Raw genomic sequence first — 21090 nt, 5'->3', positions numbered from 1 at the left:
ATGTTGGCGAATGTCGATAACAGGTACAATAAATTTTTCATTCCCGCATTCTGAGTTCTTGAGAGAGAAAAAAAGGGTATTGGAATGGATTCCTAAGCAATAAATGGACCAGATGAGAAGCAGCCCGAATTATTCAAGAAATTCTCTCGTGGATGAATCCACTCGAAATCAAACTTGGTAAGAAAGAATTGGTCAGCTCAACTAATCCGTAACAAGTGGGAGGACTTCCCCCACGTCATTTTAAGAGTGGCGTTATGAACCCACTAACAGGTGACTTGCAAAAATTGTACATCACTACCCACAATAACCAAGATATCCGCTTAGGCTCACCTTTTTTTTTAAGAAAAAAGAGAAGCTTTATTAAACTAGATACGATTAACATCGTACATAAGGGCATCCGGAATAAAGTCTGGAGTATTAACAAACCAACTACAATGAACATTGGACTCATAACTAAAGCTGGCTAGTCTATGAGCAATAATATTGGCCTGTCGAAGAGCAAAACAGATAGTAATCTCCCTATTTGTAGCAAGGAAGTTCTTGAGGTCTGCGATCAAAGCGCTCAAAGGAGAGAGGTCAGCAACAACTGAGTTTAAAACCTGAACCGCAAGTAAACAATCACTCTCCACAAGTCATTCCTAACCAAGAAAGCGCCATCTACATTCAACTTCATCATCCCATCTTCTGAAGGAAACCACTTCTTTTGGGGTCTCGACTGGTCCTGCTGGGAACTGGCACTAGAGTGATTGGCTTGCAAATATTCTTCATACCATGCCATAGCCGTGGCTACCAACTGAGCACTAGTTCGAGTTCGCTCTCTCCATAGAATATCATTCCTATGCTTCCACATGCTCCAAAGAAGAACGAGCAATTGGTCAAAAGACTCAGGGGCCAAAGAGGTAGCTCGAGCCAGCAACCACTCTTTCCAACAGAGTGTAGACCTAGGAATGGAAAAAGGAGGAACTCCCACAATCTCCTGGCAAACGGACACAGAATAAATGTTCTAGGGTTTCCACATCTCTAGAGCATACCACACACTGCATTGGACCGGAGTACCCTTTAGAGGTTAGGTGGTATGACTTAGGAGAAGGTTATGCACCGTTCTCCACCAGAAGATTGCCACTTTACTAGGAACTTTAGCTCTCCATAGAGCTTTCCAAATAGGACAGTATGGATCTCCAGAAGAAGACGAAGCAAAAATATTGCCAACAGAGAAGTCACAAGCTATTCTATAAGCAGTCTTGACAGAGAAGAAACCTCTTTTCTCAAACTTCCAAGACAGCCTATCATTACCAAAACGATAACTTAGAGGGATAGAAAGCACTTGGGCAGCTACATCAGGCTTGAAGCAGGCATGAACAGCTGCATGATCCCAAGTCAAGGAATCCCCGTGAAATAGATCAGAAACTCGGTCAAAGATAGTGTCCTCCGGTCGAAGTATGGAATGATGGGAGATATTTGGAATCCACTCGACATTCCAAATGTCTACTGACTGCCCATCTCCAATTCTCCATACAAGTCATGCCTGTAACACGGGCCTAGCCTCCAATAAACTCCGCCACGAGTAGGAAGGACGCTCACCCATATCTGATGTAGGAAAGGAACCAAAAGGATAATATACGGCTTTAAAAACTTGAGCCACAAGTGAGTCAGGCTTGGAAATCAAGCATTGTCATATTATGAGCATGTAAATGTTTAAAACCTAATCCCCCTTGGTCTTTTGGTAAACACATTATTTCCCATGACCTCCAGTGAATTCGTTTTTTCTCGTCAGTACTACCCCAAAAAAATTGGCAACACAGTTGCTGTAACTCATCGCACATAGATTTAGGAAGAGCATAACAATTCATAACATAATTAGGCAAAGTTTGAGCCACCGCCTTAATCAACATTTCCTTACCTCCAGAGCTTAAGATTTTGGATCTCCAGCTGATGAGCTTCTTTGACAATCGCTCTTTCAAGTAAGCAAAGATGGCTTTCTTGTTGTGTCCAACATGAATAGGCAGACCAAGGTATAACCCATGTTCTTTAACACACTGCACACCAAGGATAGCAGCAAGACTATTCCTGTTATGCAAACTGACGTTACCACTGAACACTACACTAGATTTCTGCAAGTTGGTTGTCAGAGGCTCGTGCATACACTGCTAATATTCGCTTGAAAGCTTGACATTCTCGCACTGATGCTTCCCCAAAGAGAAAACAATCGTCTGCAAAGAGTAGATGATGCATAGTAGGAGCAGTAGGAGCCATGGTTAAACCTCGAATAGTTTCGTTCTGAACGGAGGAAGAAATCAAGGCTGAGAGTCCTTCGGCACACAAGATAAACAAGAATGGAGACAAGGGGTCTCCTTGCCAAATACCTCGGGTAGGCATGATAAAACCTGTAGGAGAACCATTTATCAAAATAGAATAGCTAACAGACTTTACCGTGGCTAGCACAATAGCAATGTTTTCAAATGCGAAAGCGAAGGCGAAGGCGTCTTATTAGTGCCTCGCGAGGCGAGTGCCTCAAGGCGATGAGGCGACCGCTTTTCCCGCAAATATTATTCTAATATATTACATTTATAAATTATATTCAAATACATAAAAATATAAACAAATAAATATATTATCAAATTATTGAATTCTTTGGGCTTTTGGCTTTGAATATGTAAATGGGCCATTATGTTACCTACCTATATTGGATTGGCCCAAAGAAATTTTCAGAAAAGGCACCTGTATAAAACGACGTCGTTTTGGCTGAAGGAAAGGAGAAACAAAAATACACGTTATTCCATCTTCTTCCTTCCGCCTCCCGCCGCATCAGACCTCGCCTTCGGCAAAAATGGCTGCCCCGACGCCTGGGCGGACGCTTTTCCAGCAGCAAGCCTCAGTTTAGACCGGCGAGGCGTTTTCCGGTCGCCTCACACCAGAGCGCGCCCCGGGCTCGCCTCAAAATCGCCTTTGAAAACATTGCACAATAGACACCCAGCTCTGACAAAAACCTAGCCTGAGAAGAATAGCCTCAAGGTATTGCCACTCCAAACGATCATATGCCCTAGAGATATCCAGTCTTAGAGAAAAAAATCCATCTGCCTGCCTACGAAGCTTTTTCATGAAGTGAGCAATCTCCGTAGCAACCAAAGTATTGTCCGAAATTAATCTTCCAGGGACGAAGGCACTCTGTAACGGGGAAATAATGTGAGGCAAAATGACTTTGAGTCTATTAGCCAGAATCTTCAAAGCAATCTTATATACCACGTTACACAATGCAATTGGTCTCAAATCAGAAGGAAGCTTCGGTTCTTTAACCTTCGGAATAAGAGTAAGATGAGTAAAATTGGATTCCTGAGAGATATTACCCGTGGTCAACACTTCCTTAACTGCACAACAGACATCATGTCCAACCACATTCCAAAACTTTTGGGAGAAACACGGAGACATCCCATCAGGGCCTGCAGATTTAGAGGGGTGACTTTGAAACAAAGCCTTCTTAATCTCCTCATCAGAGTACGGAGCTGAAAGACTCGAGTTCATCTCATCAGACACCTTAGGCTGCAAGCAGTCCAAAATAACATGAAGTGCTTCCGGATCAGAAGAGTCAGCTCTGAAGATAGTCTCATAATAATGAAATAAAATATCCGAGATCTCTCCCGGTGAGGAAGTCCATTGCCCGGAGGCATTGGTGAGACCCTTAATACGATTCCTAGACCTGCGGTTCGAAACCCTTTGATGAAAGAAGGCAGTGTTACGATCTGCCTCCGTCAACCATTGAATCCTGGAACGTTGCCTCCAATACGTTTCATTAGCAGTAAGTAGCTCATTTAGTCGAACTTGGAGAGCTTTTTGTTCATCAAAGTGACTCGGCTCAAAAGTCTTTTTCATGAGATCTTCCAACTTACCCTGAATCAATCTCATCTCAGTTTGTCTCTGCTGGAAAACACCAGAATGCCATTTCAGGAAAAGATGTCCAGTATGCTTAATCTTCTTGCCAACTTGAGACATGGACTCGCCAACAGTTGGGAGCATCCATATAATCCTAGCAAATTGATCATTGATGCTATCAGAGAATGGACCTCTGCTAATGTGACCAAGGCCAATTCTGATGGTAGCTAGAATCAATATCAGCATGGTGTGGAGTAAACCTCCAGTCAACTTTTACAAACTAATGTTGATGGTGCCCGAAATCGGATCGGAGCTGGTGGAGTTTTGAGGGATCACTATGGTAATTGGATTTCTGGATTCAGTGCTAATTTGGGGTGTGGATCTATTCTTAATGCTGAAATTTGGGGTCTTCTTCTTGGATTAAGATTGGCTCATAATCTTTCATGCCTATATCTGATGGTTGAAAGTGATTCTGAAGTTCTAGTTAACATGATCAAGCAGGGTGTGAAAGATTTACATCCTGCTAAAACTCTTATTGACTGCTGCCAATTTTTGATTAGACAGTTTCCTCACTGTGAAGTTAGCCACATATATCGTGATATTAATCAGGTTGCTGATGTGCTTTCTAAATCTGGAGTGGATGTTGAGATTGGAGTGCATGTTATGGAGCAACCTCCTCCACAAGTTACTTCCTTCTTGTTGGATGACTTGTGTGAATATCCTAGATATAGGACAGTAGTTCCTAGAGTGTAATTTTTCTCTTCTTTGTTGCTGGGCCGTTTGGTCCCCATTTATTAAAAAAAAACAAAAAAGAGTCCTCAGTACTACGATCTAGATCTATTTCTCTCTCAAGAGTCAAGTCTCTCACCACTTTGCTCCTACTCATTCTTAATCTTTTATTTGAAGTCGATCTGATCCCAACTTCAAATCTCAGTTATCCCAGGTTAAGCTCCGTTTTTCTGTTTGTTTTTACAATTTTAATTTGCTATGTTTGTAACTTTGTATGTGTTGCTATGTTTCTGTTATCTGTAAACCCAGGTTAAGCTCCAACTGATCTTTTATTTGTATGTGTTGCTATGTTTCTGTTATCTGTTGTATGCGTTGCTATGTTTCTGTTTTCTTTAAACCCAGGTTAAGCTCCAACTGGTCTTTTATTTGTATGTGTTGCTATGTCTCTTATCTGTTTCGACATCAACTTTTATCTCTTTTGTTGTCTTTTTTTCTCTGGTTTCTATTTATACAGCTCTGCTTAGTATTTCATAATTGATCATGGATTAATATTCACAATTCTTATGAAATTCTGAAACATTCATGCATAACTCGGGCACTCATTAATTTTAATCATAACTTTTGGTTATGTGTTAGGATATATTATATGCATTTGCAGCTTCTGCAAGAGTTTTGTGTCTCTATTTAGATACCTGAAAAAGATAAAGCAGAGGAATAAACAACCACTGAAACCAAAACAGCTAATGTTTGCTGCTTCCCTCGTTAATTATACAACTCTTTTTAGAATTAATATTTATTATAGTGTATTGACTAGGAAATTATTCATCTTTGCTACGTTTTATGCAGTAGGGAAGAGAAACCTGAAAAACGACTGCTTGTTTTCCATGATGGTTACTTCCGAGCCTTGAAATTGTGTTGAAAGCTTCTCCGGTTACTCGTATAGTCGTATATATAGTCCTTGGACACGGACTCTTCCACAAGTACAAAAGTAGGTTTCATCGGAAATGAGCACTCAAACCTCTGCATCTTCCCCCCCTTCAACTCCTCAGTGGAAATATGATGTCTTTCTGAGCTTTAGAGGTGATGACACTCGCAAGGCTTTTACAGACCACTTATACACTGCATTGGAACATCAAGGAATCATAACTTTCAGGAATGATCCTCAACATAAAAAAGGGGAAGCTATTTCTCCAGAACTTTTTGCTGCAATTGAAGAATCGAGATTTGCTCTCATTGTTCTCTCACAAAATTATGCATCGTCGACATCGTGCTTGGATGAGCTTGTGAGAATTCTTGAATGTATGAAAGAAACAGAAGCTGTGCTGCCAATTTTCTATGATGTTGATCCCTCTGATGTACGAAAGCAAACAGGGAGTTTTAGACAAGCCTTCGCTAATCATGAAGAAAGATTTAGGGGTGAAGAAGAGAAAGTGCAAAGGTGGAGAGATGCTTTAATTGAAGTGGCACGTTTCTCTGGGTGGAATTCAAAGGATTGGTATACAACTATACATACTCTTTTCTTTTTGTCTCTTTCCATTTCTTTAATTTACAAATAATTAATTTTTCTGTTCTTCATTATGTTATTCACAAATTATATAGGCAGATAACCAATTGAACCTATGAGGCTTTTTAAATGCCATTACAAGAATATAAAAGAGGTTAAGTCAATGCAGAGACATTTTCATAAACTAAATTAATCTTCATATCAATAACCTTATAAGTTTAGTCTATTCTGTGTTGTAGGTATGAATCAAAGCTCATTACAGATATTGTTGAAGTTATATGTAAAAGATTGCAACCTACATCATACAGTTATGCAGAAAATCTAGTTGGAATTCACTCAAGATTGCATCCAGTTAAGTTGCTTTTAAGTGTAGGGGTGGAAGACGTCCGCTTCATTGGTATATGGGGAATGGGCGGGATTGGTAAGACTACTATGGTAAGAGCGGTCTATGAGAGAATCTCTTGTGAATTTCAATTCAGTTTCCTTATTACTGATGTCAGAAACTCCGTTGAAAAAAGTGGTTTACTTAATCTGCAAAAGCAACTTCTCTCTGGGATTGGGGCAAAAGAGGCTGACATATCAGACCTTCATGTAGGAGCCACCAGATTAAAGAGGTTATTACGTCACAAAAAAGTTCTTCTCATTCTTGATGATGTGAACCATTCAAGTCATTTAGAATATTTGGCAGGAAACCCAGAGTGGTTTGGTTCAGGGAGTAGAGTTCTTATCACAACTAGAGATGAGCATTTGTTGATTGAACGTGAAGTGGAGAATAGATTGAAAGTTGAAGAATTAAATGATGATGATTCTCTTCAGCTTTTTAGCTGGAAAGCTTTCAAAAGAGGTTATCCTGAAGAAGATTTTCTTGAATTGTCTAAATCTGTTATAAGTTATGCCAAAGGTCTTCCTTTAGCTCTTAAAGTATTGGGTTCTCTTTTGTATAAAAGTGATCCAAGTGAATGGGACAGTGCATTGAGAAAACTGGGAAGAGTTTGTAACTCGGAAATCTTTGACATACTTAAAATAAGTTACAACGGTCTAGATTCTGAAGAGAAGAAAATATTCCTAGACATTGCATGTTTCTTTAATTGGCAGGACAAAGATCGAGTAACAGAAGTACTCACCAGTTGCGATTTTTCTGCAATTTTTGGAATAAAAGTTCTTATCAAAAGATCTCTGTTGACTGTTTCGCATGGAAAACTAAGGATGCACGATTTGCTTCAAGAAATGGGTCGGGAAATTATCCGCCGGGAATCTCCTAACGAGCCGGGCAGGTGCAGTAGGTTGTGGCTTCTTGAAGACGTCAAACATGTCTTGGCCAAAAATACTGTAAGAAATTTAGTACAAGAATAATTTTAACTGTTATTTGATAGTATGTTATATGACAAGTCAGTCTACTAAATCTGCTTTTTATGGTATGATAAAATTTGGTTGATAGGGAACTGAAGCAATAGAAGGCATATTTTTGAACTTGGGAGAGTTGGGAGTAGAGGTGGACGTGACTCCGAAATCATTTTCAATGATGAACAAATTGAGATACCTGAAGATTGAGAATGGGAACCTACCTAAGGGACTTGATTATCTTCCCAATAGTTTACGGATTCTTGATTGGACGAGGTATCCATCAAAATCCCTGCCATCGCATTTCAACCCTCAGAAGCTGTTCGAACTTAGCTTGTCTCATAGTTGTATCAAACATGTTCGGATAGGAACAGAGGTATACTATCATTGCTATATCATTCTTTTATTACTTTTAATAATTGTTGAATATATCATGGAAGCTAATTTTTTCTATGGTTTTTACTTAACATGCAGCCTTTATGGAAGTTGAAAACCATTAATCTGAGTCATTCTCTTAATCTTGTCAACACCCCAAACTTTAAAGGTATGCCGTATCTTGAGTTTCTGTTTCTTGAAGGTTGTATAAGATTGTATGAGGTTGACCCGACAATTGAAGTGCTTGAAAGACTTACTGTGCTGAACTTGAAAGATTGCAAGAATCTTGTGCGACTTCCAAGCAGTGTAGGTGGCTTAAAATCTCTCAAAGATCTCAATCTTTCTGGTTGCTCAAAGCTTGACAAATTGCCGGATGAGTTGGGTCATGTTGCCTGTTTGGAGAAGCTTGATGTGAGTGGAAGTAGCATAAGAGAATTGCCATCCTCTATTGGTCTTTTGAAAAACCTCAAAGAATTCTGTCTTGCTGGATGTAAAGCAGAGTCACCTAAATCATGGAATATGATCCCCTTTCAGTTATTGCGAAAAAGAAGTCACATTCCGGCAGGATTGTCGTTGCCTTGTCTGTCGGGTTTGCATTCATTAACTCAATTGAATCTAAGTGACTGCAATCTTTCTGAAGAAGCAATGCCCAGTGATTTTGGATGCTTGTCTTCATTAAGATCATTAAATCTCAGCAGAAATCAATTCAGTAGACTACCCGAGAGCATCGGTCAACTCTCTAGACTTGACCGTCTTCGCTTGGAATGGTGCCACAAGATTCGGAGATTACCAGAGCTTCCATCTCATGTGTGGGTAGACGCTGACAACTGCATTTCATTAGATACGTTGGCCAATCAAATAGGACAAAGCAATTCGTTGCTAGAAGGATATTTTGTTAACTGTTTCAAACTGGTGGAGAATCAAAGCTGTGAGAGTATAGCACTTTCATTGCTAACACGCTACCTTATGGGTCAAGCATTGTCTGACCATAAAATATTTGAGTTTGTTGTTCCTGGAAATGAAATTCCAGAGTGGTACAATCACCGAACTGTGGGGTCTTCAATAACCGTAGAGCTGCATCCAGGTTGGTTTAGTAAAAAGTGGATGGGATTCGCTTGCTGTGTTGTTTTTAGACTCCTCAAACCGCTCCCGCCTTCTGTTCGGTGGTTAATTAAATGCGAACTGAGTGCCAATGGAAAATTCTTGCCTTCATTAGATCACATTTGGTTTGGGGGAGAGTGGGGTCAACCTGTGTTGGATCACATTTGGTTCTTCTGTGGGGCGCGTGATATGTTCTCTCAATATGAGTGGCAGGATATCTACTATCAGCTTGTATTCTTATTTCAACCTAATTCCTGGGATGATGACCGAATAAAGAATGGGGAAATAGTGCAAGTGAAGAAGTGTGGGGTCCGTATGGTATATGAGGAAGATGCAGAGGAGCTTTCGGAAACACTAGATAGAAAGGCCCGCGCAATGCTGCGGGTCTTTTTGTAGCAGTAATAATTGGTGTAATGTTGCAAAAAAAAGGGAATGAGAAAACACAGAAGAATAGCCAAAAAGCTTGTATGTACATTGATTGTTAGATGTACAAAATGTCTGCTATTTTGGTTGATTGGTTTTCAGGCATTACAGAAAACAGAGAATGGTCCTGACAACCAATGCTTATATGTACATAGCATGACATTGTTTTTTAAGCACCGTTAGCATTACCAAAAAAAACCATACATATTGGTCTTTATCACAAAGAGTTACACAGCATAACAAAAAGCATAAGATTGCAGAGCAGAAGTGGCTAGGTAAGGTCTTCTGTGTCAGATTGAACCGATGTATTTGTTCTGGTCTGATCTGATGGTTCAAAGTTGTCACTGAAATATACAGAGCACAAAAAGGTTATATATAAAAGATTGGGCCATTAATTAAGGGATGTCTAAATTGAACGGACAAAGTAGATAAAATGCTAAAAATAAGTGGAAAGGGAATTACAGAGTAAAAAAGAAAATTAACAGAGCAATTCATGAACTTCATTTACAGCTCAGTGAAATCTGCAACAAAATTTAAAAAAAAAAAAAAAAAAAGGTGCAGAATCAAACTATGCTCATTCCCTTATTTCCTTCTCTTAGTCTCAGTATCTTAAGCAAAAATAGGCAGTTCTAGTATGTACAGAATGGCACAGATTAATTATCTCTAACTTGTTCAACTTGGTGTGTTCATGAACTTATTTTAGTTCAATCTGTAATTCTGTGTATAACCCTGGAATGATATAGACTGTAGAATACGGAAAGCAGATATGATGGGAAAGGCTTCAACTTCAACTTTACCTGAATCGGTTCTTTCTCAGAAGGCTCTATAGTTCAAGGAGTGTCCAAATTGTAGGAAGCTCTAGCATTTTCTTCAAGAGCACGAACTATCACTTTCCATGAAAAAGCGAAGATGACTACTACAAACGCAAAAACCTACAAAAAGAAATGTATCCTCCCACATCAATGAGGGGCTTTTCATCATTGTTCACACACTGTGAACATTGTAATATATCAAAGATTTGTAAGTAGTTTCAAAAATTTACAACAGGAAGTACAAAAATAGAATTCATTATCTCTGCCCCCTCAAATACCATGGATTCCTCTCTCTCTGGTGAATTTATATTATTATCGCTTTCTCATTTGTTTAATTATAATATGCAATCATATAACAAAAACAGAAGAAGAGAAATCTTAATTAAATTTGGAAACAAAAATAAAACAATCCAAACACTGCACTAATTAACTTAAGTCCTTATACGTTAAGGACAATGAGTACTTAATCCAGACTAAGAGAAAAGAAGGGGTGTGACCTCATTGCATTATGTATATAAAACTCTCTCCTTTATCTCATACTGCAATTGCACTCATCTGAAAACAGCTTAGGAAATTTGGGGATTTTTCTTGAAGTTGAGGAGTTCTTCAAATGACCATTAATAGAGGATGCAAATTCTTTAAGGCAAACATGAAAATTTTGGTTACTGGAGAAACTGGGTTCATTGGCTCTCACCTAACTCTTAATTTTAAAATACCCTAAACATTGGCTGAGATACTTTATACAGAGAGAGACAATACAATGTAATTGATCAAGATACTTGAGATATATATACATATGGAGGAAATAAGGATGTAGATCATTTACCTTTGCAGCTATCAGATACATTAAAGGACCAAGCTTTTACTCTATCACACAATTACCTGCAAACAAAAATGGAAGGAAATAGTGAACTTAAGTGTGAGCCAGGTATGTAAATGGGGGATGATATATTCCTCTGTTTTTTTTATTTTTTTATTTTTTTATTTTTATGCAAGAGGTAGTTAAAGTTGCACTCCAACGGGTGGTATTTGTGAAGCAACAATGTTGGGAACAATTCTTCGATTTATTCAAAGTTCAACGTCTACCTTCAGGGTTCAGAAAAAAAATTTGAAAAACAAAAAAATATGCAATTCCAGACTAATAGTCAAAATAGTGGACAGCAATTATAACTCTCGCATATTGATCAACTGATAATTTAATTGGAAAACCTATATATAAGGACCACTTTTATTCACTTGAACTTACAAATACAAAAACATATACAACTTCCACCAAATCGTTTCTTGAAAAGCAAACAAAAACAAAAGAAATCATAAAGTGCACCACACAAGCACACATGACATGCATATTAACCCCAAAAAACAGGCTCTTGCCTATGACTTGATCCATGCCATGCAACACAAAGTTAAACTAAGATCGATGCATCTAACTATAAGTCCCGCCAGTCCATACCCAGGGGCTTAAATCACACTACACTGTATCTGTTCAAAGTAAAGTGTCACGCCCCGAATTTTGAATAAATAAATTCAAATCCGAAACGCGATAACTTAACAAATACTAGAAAAATACATAGAAAATTTTTCATTTAAATTAAGTAACTAAACAAACTGAGCTCACAATGTCAATACCGACTCGTTCTTTAGAGTCACATATTACATTCCGAGAATTTACAAATTCAACTAAATAACAATTCAATAAGTAAACGCACCCACCACACTCACTACACATGCAGCGGAAGACTAAAACCAAAGCACCCTACTATGTCCAAGCTACGCCAGCAACAACACCTCAACTTCGACGACTATTACTCTTACCTGCACAATAAACCCTACACCATGGAATGGTGCACCGGGATTGCAAACAACAAACCCGGTAAGCTTTTTAAGCTCGTATGAGTAAACTCAAATAAAATGACTCACGTCACACTCATGCTTATAATTTCTCAGCTCGTGAGATAATTAAAGCAACAACATTTTACTCCACAAACGCAACCAAACATCCAATCACACTAGTCGTGAACCTCATAGAATTGCCAAATCCTTGAAAGCGAATACTTCAGAGCTAGGTTTTCTTGCCCTAGCGTCCTTGGTTTTCTGTAGTGCCGTCGGACGGCTATAGTGGGTGCTCCGATCACCTTGGTTTCTCAACATGAACGTGCTGATTTGGAATTGTCAAGGAATCGTCAATAGACGAACTCGTCATGCCCTCAAGTTATTAATCCAGAATCATCGAGCGAATCTGGTTTTTCTCAATGAGACGCACTGCACCAAGGAACAACATCAGTCACTTCTTCGCTCTGCTAGTCTCTCTCATATTGCTCACTTTGATCGCGTTGATCGTTCTGGGGGTTTGGCTTTACTTTGGGATGATACTATCTCCGTTACGGTCCGCGATGTGGATCGATATTTTATTGATGCTTTCATCAATGCCCCGAACGAGGCAGAATGGAGGTTTACTGGCTTTTATGGCCATCTTGAAACTGGTCAGCGTCATACATCTTGGGATTTGCTACGGTCGCTGGTTCGAAACCCGGGAGAGTGATGGGTGGTTGCCGGTGACTTCAATGAGATTTTGGTACTGGGTGAGAAATCCGGGGGTCGACTACGCAATGTTAGTCAGATGCAGGCCTTCAAGCAAGCGCTGTCGGATTGTAATTTGAATGATATGGGGGCAGCGGGTGGTCTCTATACATGGTGTGATTCTCACACAAAGGAGAGGCTTGACAGGGGTACTTGTATCATCAATCTCCACCCGAGCCGGTCTGATCATACTCCTCTTCTGCTGGAAGTGCGGAAGGAACAAATGCTTCAGGACTTCTACCGGCGACAATTCCGGTTTGAAGAAATGTGGTGCGCTCATGAAGGTTTCTCAGCCAAGGTGGAGGAGGCCTGGGGCACCCCATATGGGGGGGCGCCGATGTTGCAGCTTTGCCGAAAGTTTAAAGGGTTGGGAAACCAATTCTTGGATTGGTATCGTACTGTCTTTCGGAGTCGAAGGGAAGAAGTGGCCGCTGTAAGAGCGCAGTTAGATGCGCTTCTCCAGAAACCTTTCGATCCGAATGATCAGGCCTCTAAGCTTCAACTCTCACAACGTTTGAATGAATTAATGTCTATTGATGAGACGTATTGGAGACAGCGTTCTAGAGCGATCTCGCTCAAGGATGGAGACCAGAATTCACGATTCTTCCATAAGAAAGCATCGAACTAGAGACAGAAGAATAGAATTAAGGGTCTATTCGATGTTAATGGGGTATGGCAAGAGTCCAAGGTAGGTATCGAAAGTGTGGTTTTGGAGTATTTTCAGACTATTTTTAGTTCCCACACCCCTGATGTGGAGGCTCAAAATTTGGTTCTCCAGACCATTGAACCCCGAGTTTCTCCTCAGATGAATGAGACGTTACTAGCACCATATTGTTTGGAGGAAGTCCGTATAGCTCTTTTTCAGATGCATCCTTCAAAGGCGCCAGGTCCAGATGGTCTTTCACCTTTCTTTTTCCAGAAATATTGGGACCTCGTTGGCCCTGAGGTTAGTAATGCGGTCATTTCGATGTTAACTCATTCGGAATTGCCCCCAGACTTGACTTATACTTATGTTGCTCTTATTCCTAAGGTTAGGGAGGTGGTGAATATGTCGCATATGCGACCTATTGCGTTATGCAATGTCATTTAAAAAATTGCCTCTAAAGTTCTTGCTAATAGACTCAAGAGTTTCTTGCCAGCGATTATCTCTCCTCAACAAAGTGCTTTTGTTCCTGATCGTCTAATCTCTGATAATACTTTGGTAGCTTCGGAGTTAGCTCATTATATGCACAAGTTGAGGCGGGGACAGGAGGGCTTTTTAGCCCTTAAGCTGGACATTAGCAAAGCCTATGATCGACTTGAGTGGGGCTTTTTACAGAGAATCATGTTGAAGATGGGTTTTGCTGAGCAATGGGTGCAACTGATAATGTCTTGCTTATCTACAGTACGTTATTCTTTTATTATTAATGGTACTCCCCGAGGGTTTGTTACTCCACAACGTGGGTTGCGGCAAGGTGATCCATTGTCACCTTATCTTTTCTTGCTATGTGCTGAAGGTTTATCTGCATTGATTACACATTCGGTCTCATCTGGTCACTGGCAGGGGCTGCGTATTTGTGATGGGGCGCCTTCTGTTAGTCATCTCCTCTTTGCTGACGATAGTATGCTCTACTCTAGCGCTACCTCTCAGGATTGTACCTTGATTCGGAATTTATTAAATGTTTATGAACGAGCTTCTGGGCAACAGGTGAATTTGCAGAAAAGTAATGTGGTTTTCAGTGGGAGTGTCCTTCCCCACATGAGGGTTTATATGGCACAGATTCTGGGAGTGCAAGTGGTGGATAAGCATGAGAAATATCTGGGCATTCCAACTCTTGTTGGCAGATCCAAGTCTGATACTTTTGCTTACATTAAAGATAATTTGTCCAAAAAACTAACTGGTTGGAGGTCTAAATTACTTAGTGCAGCAGGAAGGGAGATTTTAATTAAGGTGGTGGCGCAGGCTATGCCGTTGTACACAATGAATTGTTACCTACTCCCCCAGACCCTTATTCAGGAACTTCATCAGTTATGTGCCCAATTCTGGTGGGGGAGTACGGATGAGAAAAAGGGGATGCATTGGAGGGCATGGGATGATTTGTGTAAACCTAAAAGTGTGGGAGGCATGGGATTTCGACACTTATTTGCTTTCAACTTGGCTATGCTAGCCAAGCAGGGCTGGAGATTAATCCAAAGCCGTGATTCTTTGATTGGTCAATTGTTCAAAGCTCTTTATTTTCCAACTAGCAATTTTTGGGAAGCTACATTGGGGACACAACCTTCATATGCTTGGAGAAGTATTTTGCATGGGAGAGACATACTTCGAGCTGGTATTCAGCGTCATATTGGGAATGGTTTGTCTACTAACATTTGGTCAGACCCGTGGTTATGTGGGGAGGAGTTGGGTGTTTATCTTTCAGATCGTGTTACAAATGTAGCTGACCTTTTTCTGTCCCCAGGTATGTGGAATTCTGCTTTGCTTTTAAAACTTTTTCCTGCTCATATTGTTCAAAAGATCCTTGATCTTCCGCTTAGTCCCCGGAATCATGAGGATAGATGGATTTGGGGTGGCGATAAAAAAGGCCGGTTTACAGAGAAGTCAGCCTACCATGTGGCTCGACACAGAGTTCTTGCTGATCATTCTTCCGCACTCAATCCAAGTGCGGATCTGTGGAATCAATTGTGGAAAGCATATGTGCCCAATACTGTGAAAATTTGTGCATGGAAAGCAGCGACTAATATTCTTCCTACTCGGAGTCGGCTAAGTGAACGTGGTATTGATCTTGATACCCAATGCCCACTTTGTGACAAAGACATTGAGACGCCTATCCATACGGTTCGTGATTGTCATCACGCTGCTAGCTTGATTGAAGGTGCCAATTTACCCTTGGTTTCGGCCCCTACAACCGTTGCTGACTGGTTGGTTACTGTCCATAATTTGACTCCTTAAAACTTTGCCCCTTCCTTGATGATCTTGTGGGCTACTTGGAGAAATAGGAATGCCAAAGTTTGGGATGGAGATTTCAAGCAAACCTCTAAGGTGGTACCCATGACTTTGGGATGGTGGACGGATTACAAGACAGCTCATGTTGCTACTCAGTCCGTGTCGGGAATCCGGGTCGGGCCAAAGTGGACTAAGCCTCCAGTTGGCTATGTGAAGTTGAATGTTGATGCAGCATTTGAACAGACCTCTAGGTGTACAGGGTTAGGAGGAGTGTTTCGTGATCATACTGGGTTGTTTCTGCATGGGTTTCGGCATTCGGTCATGACAGCAAACTCAGCCAAACATGCTGAGCTGTTGGCCCTGCTTCTTGGGGTGCAGACAGCTCTTGAGAATCATCTCACACCTCTAATTGTGGAAACCGATTGCTTGGAGTTGGTGACGGCTCTGTCGTCTTCTTCTTTAGACCATTCGGAATTGGGTTTTCTGTTAGCAGACCTACGGGAGCTATTGCATGAAGCTTTGGATGCTCGTGTTCTTAAGGTAGGAAGACAAGCCAATGGAGCAGCTCATATCTTGGCGCAAGATGCTAAGAATGCCGATTTTCAGTTGGAATTTTTTTCGACTATTCCTCTGTCTGTGGAGGCAATTTTAATCTCTGATTGTAATGATGTTTCGTCAATGAATTAGTCTTTCATTCCCCTCAAAAAAAAAAAAAAAAAAAAAAACATCCAATCACACTAGATAAAAATTAGTAATCCCTGCATAGAAATTTAGTTCAGGAGATCACCAAATTCACACAATTCAAATCATGGCAACTCCTGCATATAACTTAGTTCAGGAGATTACATTTAAAATCACCTCCACAATTCATTCGAAATCAAGTCCCACATGAATGACAAAAGAAATGACACCAACACTCTCTTTTAAAACAAATATACCCACGGGCACACGATAACTCAAAATTATCCCCCAAGAAGTATATTGTACTCAAGGGCACACAATAACTCAAAGTTATTCCCCAAGAAGTACATTGGCAGACAAACTAGAGCTCTAACTGAATCGTAGCCTGTCACCTCGTCCGAAGTTCAAACCTATGATAATACTTGCCTCGATCACCAATGTGATAAACGATACCCAACCGAACATTTGAAAGCCCACTTGACTCAAATACTTTCCTCAAGCAAAACACACTTTTACACAATAATCAACAGAACATGATAATTGTATGCTCGTAAGAGAAATGCTCGAAATAACAATTCAATCAACTCTCAATCATTACTTCACTAATGTCACACCATCCAATATATATATATATATATATATATATATATATATATATATATATATACAGTCCGTCTCAGGTGCAGACATCTGTACCGAGCGGACGGTACGGATTTCCTGTTTTCGACCACTTTCCGGCCACATTTTTACATCTTAACCGTTCAATTTTTAGGTCCCAGTGTATAGATCACCTCTGCAAAATTTCAGCCAATTTGGTGATCGTTAAGGCATCCATAACTGCAATTTACCATTACAAATACGAACGGTTCCGGTTCGACAGATTCGGTCCGTTCGTGTAAAATGCAGTTTTGGATGCCTTAACAATCACCAAATTGGCTGAAATTTTGCAGAGATGATCTATACACTAGGACCTAAAAACTGAACCGTTAAGATGTAAAAATGTGGCCGGAAAGTGGTCGAAAACAGGAAATCCGTACCGAATTTTCGATACGGACGTCTGCACCTGAGAAAATTCTTATATATATATATATATATATATATATATATATATATATATATATACGTAGTCATTCACGCAGGAATGACCACTAATACCAACTATAGTTCACACGTATTAAAACCAAGAAATTCATTTTATACTTAAATTCATTTTTTTTACCTGTGAGCCGTAGCCCTATGAACCGTAGTCGATCGAGTTCATATTATTTCAAACAAATCTTTATTTTTGAAAACAATTTACAATTATCAATCAATTCCGACAATTAAATAACTCGGTTCGTATATGAACCACGTGAGATTTACTCACCTCCATATCCTGCTGCGTCTTCACACACCATATGAGATACACAAGCATAACAATCAGTCTAAACAACTTCGTCAAACACCAAATAAAATACGACCTCGATTTAGTATCCGAAACACTAAAAACAATTAATTTCTCAACTCCCAAATCAATCCAAAAATCCAAAAGTAACGCCAATAGAGGCGAAACTTCATCCGAGACCCCCTGAGGTCTCTGGAATATTTATACGATCAACATATCAAAACTACAAGTCGGATGGCCGAATCCTCACGGATAGAAAACCGATCGAACCGAAAACCCTAAAACTTGGAAAATTCATAACTTGCTCATACGATTTCCAAAAATTACAAACTATATATCGAAATGCTCGTATCGACGAGTAGATCGAAATCAGGAACATAAACTATCCCTGAGATGGCCGGAAAACACCACAACAGTGGCAGCACGTCTGCCGGCCCAAAGTCGGAAATTTGGCAAAACTTCCAACACCAAAATTCTTCATATCAACTGCAATTACAACTTTCATAACTACACCAAAGTCCAATTATAAACCAATTGATAGAATTTTACCTTAGAACAAATCGGGACGATTGAAACCCCAGAATTTCAATTCCAAAATTCGACCTCCATGAGTTGAATCGAAGCATCTACCTTGTGGAAAGCATCTACGTCCTCCGAGCTCCAAAAGCCCTTAATAATCACAGGCAAAGGTGGCCAGAATCCAGTTCCGACGAAGGCGATTTCGTCCCCGACGAGGCTTCTTCTCGGCCTTGCAGCGTCCACCACAGCTCGAATCGTGAAGAATCACTTCCACAGACGTGTAGAGGAGGTTGAGGAGAAGAAAGACCACTTGGAATCGGGACCGATGGTGGCCGGAGGACGAAGAAATCGGTCGGCTAAGTGGAGAGGCGAAACTGGGCTCGGGCTGAAGAGAGAGAAAAAGTTTCCCGTTTTGGAAACTTCTGATTTTTCTAATTTTTTTCCTATTTAACCAAAATGGAAACTTTTTCTGATGGCTATAACTTCTTCATACGAACTCTGATTTCTGCGTTCCACATATCCACGAACTCGTATCGACGCGCTCTACAACTTTCGTGAAGGAAGTTCACACAGAATCTAAACGTATAAAAAGTCAAACTTTGTAATCCCCTAAAACGTGCACTTCGAATAATTATTCGTCCGAAAATAATTCCACTCCACCCAAGAACCACAAAATCGTACAAATGAACACTTTACTAATCTCAGGAAACATTTAGGAATTAATAACAAATTTCCGAGGTCTTACATAAAGCCCCACACAACCTATAACACCCCAAAGCCAGAAAGTAAAATTTGCATAATCGAAATATCGATAAAAGCATTAGGCACACGACAATATCAAAAGAAAATAAGTTTAAGTGAATTCAATGCTACTCCCAAGTCTATGTGACAACAATGTCATTTACAAAGGAGTTGTGATAATCTGAAATGTGAGTGTCATTATTTCCATTCATTCATAATGAAATGTGCGAGCTAGGCATTTCATCGTACACCTTAAGTGCAATTTTTAAGCTCATGGATGAACCTCTAGCTTGTCTAACCCTTTCAGTGGGGCCAATCATTAAGTTCAAATTCTAACATAACGCTGTGCCTAAAACCAATTTGCTGTGAGAACTACAAAACCAATTTGCTATGACAACTGTACAGTGTTCACTGTTCAGTGATCATACCAATATTTCCCAGAGATTAACAATTAAAACAGAAACACTTACTTGTTTCTTGTTATAAACTTCCATGTTGTTCCATTCAACCTTTCTCTTCTCTGCCTTGGCCTGGTAGGGCGCTCTTTCCTGTATAATTTTTATCCAAAAAGCGACAATCAAAAAACTATTGGATAATATTCCACCAATTAACAAATTATTAACAAAAAGAAAAGCCTAAAAACCCATCACCAGTTTTACCAACCTGGTCAATACCGTAAAAGAAGTTATATAACAGTTAAAATCATTTAAAATTTGACTAAAAAAATCACAGCAAGGAGAAGTCGAGAGAATTGAGCATGTAGATCTGGGAAATGAGATTCACTTATAGTACTGACCGATTTGTTGTTGGGATGTTCCTTCTTGTACTTCTCTCTAAAGTCCACCAATTCAAAATCAAAATAAAAGTCAGCGAAATAAATTTACACCAAAAAAAAACAATTCACATATCCAAAAAATTCATGAACATGCTCAAAGGTCACTTTTTCCTCTACTCAATCAAATGAATCCCACAACCCCAGTTGAAATGTAAATAAATAAAGGGAGATAGGACCTTGAACATGGCATCAAATCTGACTTGAAAAAATTGTTGGGGGACTAAGAATCAAAATGTAGGAGCTGTAGTTTACCAAAAATAAATAAAAAGACAAAATAAAACAGTGTAAAAGCTACAAAGAATAAAGAGAACTGCATAGACTAACAAAATACCACGTATGAGCAATACATTGTGAAAATACTATATGAACCAAGGTCCAAAAACAATAAAGAGCCTGCATATGTTCATTGAGAATAAAATAGAATTGTACATGAATATCCAATAACAGATTTCGGAACCGGATAAGCCAACACCATAATATCTAAGAACATCAAAGGAGGGTTTTACCTGCAACCAGTTTTTATAAATCCTTCAATGTAGACCCTCTTTGAGTTTCTCTAGTACATACCTGAATAAAAATAAGAGATTCAGATAGTGCAAAATAACTAACAAAGCAGCAGCAGAAGAACAGAGGCATATATGAATATAGTGTGAAGAATCGATGCTCAAAGGCATATATGAATAACTAACAAAGAAGCAGCAGGAAAATATGCTCAATTGCATGTTAAAGAAGTTTTAAGCTTTTGCATATATGAATCCAACCGCACCCGATTAATTTCTCTCCAATAGTTTTTTGATTGTCGCTTTGTGATCGGTTTGTTTAAAGAGGAAATATGCAAAAAATTTAACATTGTTTAAAAATTTGTATCACAATCTCAACAGAGGCATATAATCCATCTCATCTCATCCCTAAACCCATCAAAACTTAAACTGACAGCATATAGTATATTTAGAAAGGGGCAACAAAAACCCCCAATTCGAGAGCATAGTTACTTAATGAGGCCATAACAACTACATATGATTAATTAACCTCCCAGACCCAAATATCTACAAAAGGAAACACCTCACTGGGTTTCTCACTAAATATTTCTACTATGCATCCTCTTCCCTTAAACAACCTCAAAGTTACTGAAAGCATCATCCATCTTGCTTGAAGAATTATGCAAAGCAAGAACTTTTTTTTAATTTTTAATTTTTAATTTAATTTTATTTTCTTCATATATTTTTAAAGAGGATCAAAGGATTTCACTCCTACCCCCATGGTGACTCAAACCCA

The 21090-nt window shown here is 39.4% G+C and overlaps 1 protein-coding gene and 1 long non-coding RNA gene across 6 annotated transcripts in view; one reads left to right on the top strand and one right to left on the bottom strand.

The window, feature by feature from the left end:
- LOC112174872 (TMV resistance protein N) overlaps positions 1-9429 on the top strand; it is a 66887-nt gene extending 57458 nt beyond the window's left edge. For all 4 annotated transcript variants that reach the window (XM_040509203.1, XM_024312703.2, XM_040509202.1 and 1 more), the window contains one exon: positions 8058-9429. In XM_040509203.1, the coding sequence (XP_040365137.1) occupies positions 8058-9313 (1256 nt within the window). In that variant the 3' untranslated portion in view covers positions 9314-9429. The remainder of the gene's footprint in view (positions 1-8057) is intronic.
- A 261-nt stretch (positions 9430-9690) lies between these two features.
- Positions 9691-19757, bottom strand: LOC112170226. 2 transcript variants are annotated; one of them, XR_005802048.1, is made up of 4 exons: positions 19451-19757; positions 10979-11034; positions 10138-10272; positions 9691-9861 (listed from the first exon to the last, which is right to left on the bottom strand). It is a non-coding gene; the product is annotated as an uncharacterized LOC112170226 (long non-coding RNA). The 2 variants fall into 2 exon arrangements; XR_002925042.2 differs by lacking the exon at positions 9691-9861 and having other exon boundaries at positions 9869-10272; positions 19451-19756.
- Positions 19758-21090: the final 1333 nt, after the last annotated feature.

This window comes from Rosa chinensis, chromosome 6, assembly GCF_002994745.2.
Source record: "Rosa chinensis cultivar Old Blush chromosome 6, RchiOBHm-V2, whole genome shotgun sequence".
Lineage (NCBI taxonomy): Eukaryota > Viridiplantae > Streptophyta > Magnoliopsida > Rosales > Rosaceae > Rosa > Rosa chinensis.
Note: the sequence above shows the minus strand (reverse complement) of the source record. Positions and strands in the feature narration are given on the sequence as shown.